The 5,905-nt window shown below is 43.4% G+C and overlaps 1 protein-coding gene across 2 annotated transcripts in view; it reads left to right on the top strand.

Moving 5' to 3' along the window:
* Positions 1 to 304: 304 nt before the first annotated feature.
* Positions 305 to 5,905, top strand: part of REXO5 (RNA exonuclease 5) — a 40,826-nt gene continuing 35,225 nt past the window's right edge. For both annotated transcript variants that reach the window (XM_087869963.1, XM_087869960.1), the window contains exons 1-2: positions 305 to 580; positions 5,319 to 5,431. In XM_087869963.1, coding sequence (XP_087726089.1) covers positions 443 to 580; positions 5,319 to 5,431 — 251 coding nt within the window. In that variant the 5' untranslated portion in view covers positions 305 to 442. The remainder of the gene's footprint in view (positions 581 to 5,318; positions 5,432 to 5,905) is intronic.

The raw sequence follows: 5,905 nt of genomic DNA, 5'->3' as shown, positions 1-5,905 counted from the left end.
GGCTGCGGCGGCGGCTCTGGCTGTGATTGAGGCGGCGGCGGCTGCGGCCTCTGCTGCCTGCTCGGCTTCTCTTCGGTGTTTTCGGGAATCGGGGGGCGCGGGGAGTGTTTTTTGGCAGGGAAGTCGCTTGGCAGCAACTTTTCCCCTCTTTTTCAACGGGCGGAGGCGCGTGTGCGCCGTTGGGAAACCGTTTCGAATCCGGCCTCCGGCGCGGACGGTAAAACCGTTGGTCTCCGTGCGGTTTTCTCCGCCGCGGAACAGGGAGGATCGTTGGCGCCCTCGCTTTTCCGGGAGGGTCGGGAGGGTTGGGAGAGTTGGGAGGGCTCCATACACTGAATTGAGGCGAGGATCTGAGGGAGGCTGTAGGCTATTGAAGCCCCACCTTCTCCCCCGTCAGGAGGCGGCGTTTCCTCAACTCACGCCGGTCTTTCTCCAGAGCCTCATGGATCCCGAGAGGGAGAGGACAGGGAGGCACCTCAAGAAGGGCAGGAAGAGGAGGAGGGCCCCGAACGCGCTGGTCGGAGCGGCTGAGGCGATGAGAGCGCGTTGGGATCTGGAGGAAAGGCAGCCCGAGGCCAAGGTGAGTAACGGGGAGCTGGAGTGGGCAGCCCGAGGAGGTTAGAAGCTGCCAAGCCCGCGCCCCAGCCGTCTTCTGGGCCCTGCCTGCCCTGGACGCTGCAGATCAGCCTCATCCACCCATTGGCCTTTCGGAATTCTGCTTTCCAGTGTGTAAAATGGGAACGATAATGTTAATATCACCTAGCTCAGGGCTGATAATGGCTCTTTAAAACTGGTGTGGTGCGTGGGACCCAAAAAGAATGTTCACTCAACAAATACTTTATTGAGTCTTCTGTGTGCCAGGAATTGTTCTAGGTTCCGGGGATATCCCAGTGCACGAACCCACGGCCTTCATGCAGTTTACATACCACCCCGGTAGGGGAATAATAAGGCAGATGAACATCCCTGCTGTGTATTGAGAACTAAATATACGTGGTCCATCTATTCAATCATCAGATTTCTGTTGTCACGTGCTGGGCACTGCCCTAGGCACTTGGGGAACATCGGTGACGTTTACTACTTCGTTCTAGTGGAAAGAGACCGAAAACAAACAATAGAAATTATATACAGGTTTCCCCCACTGTCTGAAAGTAGAGCGGTCCCGTGAAATCTTTCCAAGCTGAAATGGTGTAAAGCAAAGAAGCAATTATTAATTTATGGGGGGGGGGATATTGGAGCGTTTCCATACTCCCAAAATAATCTCTGTTAGGTTTTCTCATATCTCAAGACAGATCTTGCTAACTGATGCACAAAATCAAGATAAAGCGCAGATGCTCACAGACAAAATTCAAAGCTATGGGGGCTTCGTGCTAAGTGTAGTTCTTGGGAAAGGAGCTTCGCTGTACCACTCTGCTTGGGATGTGCTGCCTTTATAACTGGCTTGTTGTGAAACAAATGCTGAAGATAAAAGTGAAAACAGGTACAGTGCTAATAGGTCCGTCCTAAAAGGGAAGTGGCAGAACACAAGCTTTCAGGAAGCAGGGGATACCTGTAGGGTGTAAAATGGAAAATAGTGCTATGAAAACATTTTTTATTTAAAAGGGATTCTTTTTTTGCCTATCAAATTGGCAAAACAACTTTTTAAAGGTTAATATGGTGAAAAGTATAAGGAAATAGACAATCTCTCTTTTATTTTGAAACAATCTCAAACTTACAGAAAAGTTGCAAGAACAGTACCCAAAACGACCCCAGACAGCATTTGAAAGTGATTGCTAACAATGCTCCATGACCACCCACCCATATTACTAAAATATGTATTTCCTGTAAACAGTCCTACATAACCTACATATGCAACCATCAAAATTAAAAAATAACATGGATATATTGCTGCCATCTTATCTTCACCCCATTCAAGTTCTTCAGTTGTTCCAGTAATATCCTTTTTAGCAGTAAGAGCCAGTCTAGAACTATGTGTTACATTTAGTTGTCGTATCTCCTTCAATCCATACAATTCTTTGGTTTTTTCCTTAACATCTTTGGCCTTACTACTCTTAAAGAATCCCAAATCAGTTATTTTGTACAATGTCTCTCAAGTTAGGTTTGTCTGTTTCCTCATTGATTAGTTTTGGGCTATACATGTTTGGCAGGACTATCACAGAAGTGACACTCTTTTCTCTTGTATTTTGTTAGGTTGTACATGATTTTGATTTGTCCCATTCTTGTTTTCTTTTTCTCTAATTTTGTGGAGAGATGCTTCCTTGTTAAACTTGTAATTCATTTTTTTATTAGTATGAACTCATTGCCTATTTCATTCAATGGGTTATAATCCATTACTATATTTATTTTGATGCTCAAAACATCCTATATTTGAACATTAAGCTAGCTTCTGTGTTCTTTCAACATGACCTCATAATTCTTTGAGCATTTCCTTACTTTTTTGGCACAAAAAGATGTTCCAGGCTCATCTGTGCTTTTCCTGCCCCAGCCCTGGAATCAGTAATTTTTTCTGGGTTGCTTGGTTCTTTTAGTAGAGAATGACATTTAGAAACTCAAGGTTCTGGGTACTAGAAGTACTCAGTGCTATTGGGATGTCAGTACTCCCAAAAGAGAGCTAGGAAATATGTGTTTATCTGTATACCCATATACACACACATATTTACATTTAAATATTTTTCTATCCATACATTCTAAAATCTCTGCAGTCTATTTCCACAAGGTTCATTCTGGTTTTCTCTCTTCATGGTTATAATTTCCTTCTCTCTCCAGTGAGAAACCTGATTTGTCATTATCTTCGGTATATTTGACCAGTTCCCCATGCTGCCACCGCCCCACACTCCCACACTGTCTTCACCTTGCTTGGGCTCTGTCACCCTGCACCATGTACCAGGCCACCCTCCTGTGTGACAGTCTACTATCCTCATCCTTCATACATGGACACACTCACCCTGCTCAGACTCTGAATCTTGTGACAGGCCACTGTTGTCCCTCAGTATTGATGCTGTCCTTAAAACCTTGAATACTTTCTGATATCTGATACCAGCCCTCACTGCTCTCCACTTCCCGCTGCATGGATGCCTTCTACCACTCAGGCTTTGACAACCCACAGTGAGCCATCCTTCTGCATGTGTGCCCTGGGTTCCTACCCTTAATCCTAGCTCTCTCCCCTATACCAATCCCTACTCCCCCTACTCAAGTTTCCCCCCCCCCCCAATTACCATGCCCTCCTTCCCCTACTGAAGCTCTGACCTCCCATGCTTGGCAACCATTACTCACTGCCACATAGACCCTACCTACCTCACTCAGTCTCACCTTATCAATCTCTTTTTTTTTTTTTTTTTGAGATTTTATCTATTTGACAGAGAGAGCAGAAGCAGGGGGAGCGTCAGGGAGAGGGAGAGGGAGAAGCAGGCTCCCTGCTGAGTAGGGACCCCCAACATGGGGCTCGATCCCAGGACCCTGAGATCATGACCCAAGGTGAAGGCAGTCACTTAACTGACTGAGCCATCCAGGCGCCCCATCAATCTCATATTTTTGATTGGTAAATATAAATTGGTGTATTCTTTCAGGAATTAATAGTACTTGTCAGAATTAAATAATTGACCTTTGAACAACATGGGGGACTGGGGTGCCAAACCACCATCTGCATGCCCTGTGTGGTCCAAAATCCATGTATAACTTTTCACTCCCCAAAAACTTAACTACTTAGAGCCTAGAAACCTTACCAGTAATATTGGTAACCAGTTGACCAGAGACCTTATTGATAACATTGACGGTTAATGCATACTTTGTAAATTACATGTATTATATATCGTATTCTTAGAATAAAGTAAGCCAGAGAAAATGTTACTAAGAAAAGCATAAAGAAGAGAATACATTCATGATACTATACTATATTTAACAGAAATGAACCACATATAAGTGGATCTGCACAGTTTAAACCTGTGTTGTTCAAGGGTCAACTGTAGGTGCTTATTTTGACCAGGACCTTATCCGGAGAATTTATTCTGGTACACAGGGATGTTTGAAAGGATGCTCATGATATTATTTATATATTTTTTTAAAGTGTCATCAATAGGGAATTTTTTTCATATACATAGTAAGTGTTGAGATAAATTTAGAGAATGGACTATTAAAATTGGTGTTTGTTACATTTAACTGATGTGAAAAGATACTGATTTGGGCGGCGGTGGGGGGAGTGAGGGTTGCAGAGTTGGTTACCAAACAGAATGTATACTCTAATCCTTTGGGGCAGTCTCATATAGAGATGAAGAATTAGAACTTTTTTAGGAGGGAGAAACTTTTCTGAGCTCCTTGTTTCCCCAGAATAATGTCAGACTCCTTAGCTTAGACCACATTGATCTATGACCTGACTCGCTCTTTTCTCTACTCTCAAATCTCCACTACTCTGCAACATGTCAACTTGGTTCCAGCCAAACAAAACTAAGTGTTTAGACACAATGTTTCCCCCCATCTGACTGACAAATTATTCTCAGGACAGCCCCAGTATTTTCAGTATCAGTGAAGCTATCCCCCAAACTCTCTAACCCCCAAGGCAGTTAGCCCCTTTGTTCCTACACCTTTATAATAGCACTTACCCACGTTGTATTGGAATGACCTATTTCTGCATTTGTTTTCTCTTAGTACTTAGTACTTAGAACTTTCTCTTAGTACTTAGAACTTGAGAGCATGAATCATGTTTAATTCATTCCATTATCCCTAGCAAGTAACCAAGTATCTGTAGTAAGGTTCTGTATCAACGTTTATTAAATATTGAATTAATAATGTCGTATCACAGGTTGTTTTATCATTTCCAATTAATTAGATTCCTCCTTATATTTGCATATAATTTGTTTTGCTTTATTACTGTTCTCAATGGTCCTAATTTTTTTTTTTTAAGATTTTATTTATCTGTCAGAGAGAGAGAATGAGCGGTGGGAAGGGCAGAGGAAGAGAGAGAGAAGCAAACTCCCTGCTGAGCAGGAAGCCTGACCTGGGTCTTGATCCCAAGACCCAGAGATCATGACCTGAGCTGAAGGCAGATGCTTAGCTGACTGAGCACCCAGGCACCCCCAGTTCTATTTTTTTTTTTTTTTAAGATTTATTTATTGGAGAGAGAGAGAGAGAGAGCGCACGGGAGAGGGAGAGAGGAGGAGGGAGAGGAGCAGACTCCCTGCTGAGTGGGGATCCTTACTCAGGGGCTCAATCCCAAGGTCCTGAGATCATGACCTGAGTTAAAATCAAGAGTTGGCTGCTTAACCAACTGAGCCACCCTGGTGCCCCAGTAGTCTTAATTTTTAATGCCTTTATTTATATCTTTGCAGAAAGCCCGCTTATCTACCATTTTATTTGCTGAAAACTGTGAAGTAACCCATGACCAGTTATGTGAATTGCTGAAGTATGCAGTTCTGGGCAAATCCAGTGTTCCTAAACCCAGGTATAAGATGAACTTAAATAGTGGGTATAGACCAGAGTTTTCAAATTGGTGTCTAGAGAGCCATATATTCCTTAACTGACATTATTTGTTTGCCATAGAGAGTGTCCTAAATTTTTTCTTTCTCTCTTTTTTTAATGGTGGGGGAGGGGCAGAGGGGGAGGGAGAGAGAAAATCCCAAGCAGGCTCCAAGTGGGACCTGTCTCACGACTCTGAGATCATGACCTGAGCCGAAAGCAAGAGTCAGACGCCTAACCATCCTAGCCACCCCAGTGCCCCCTAAATTTTTTTCTTTACAGGAGTTGCCAACATTTAATTTAGGAATTCCTTTATTAAAATCCAGATACTTTATTTCTTTGAAAAACTCTAAGATCTGGCACTTGTCCCTGTATTCCCAAATGGCAACATTTTGTCAAAGCTGAATAGGAGCCTGCCTCTTATCGATGTGGCAGATACACTCTAGTGTAGCACCTACTG

The sequence above is a fragment of the Ursus americanus genome, chromosome 2, assembly GCF_024610735.1.
Source record: "Ursus americanus isolate L20-20 chromosome 2, mUrsAme1.1.p, whole genome shotgun sequence".
Lineage (NCBI taxonomy): Eukaryota > Metazoa > Chordata > Mammalia > Carnivora > Ursidae > Ursus > Ursus americanus.
Note: the sequence above shows the minus strand (reverse complement) of the source record. Positions and strands in the feature narration are given on the sequence as shown.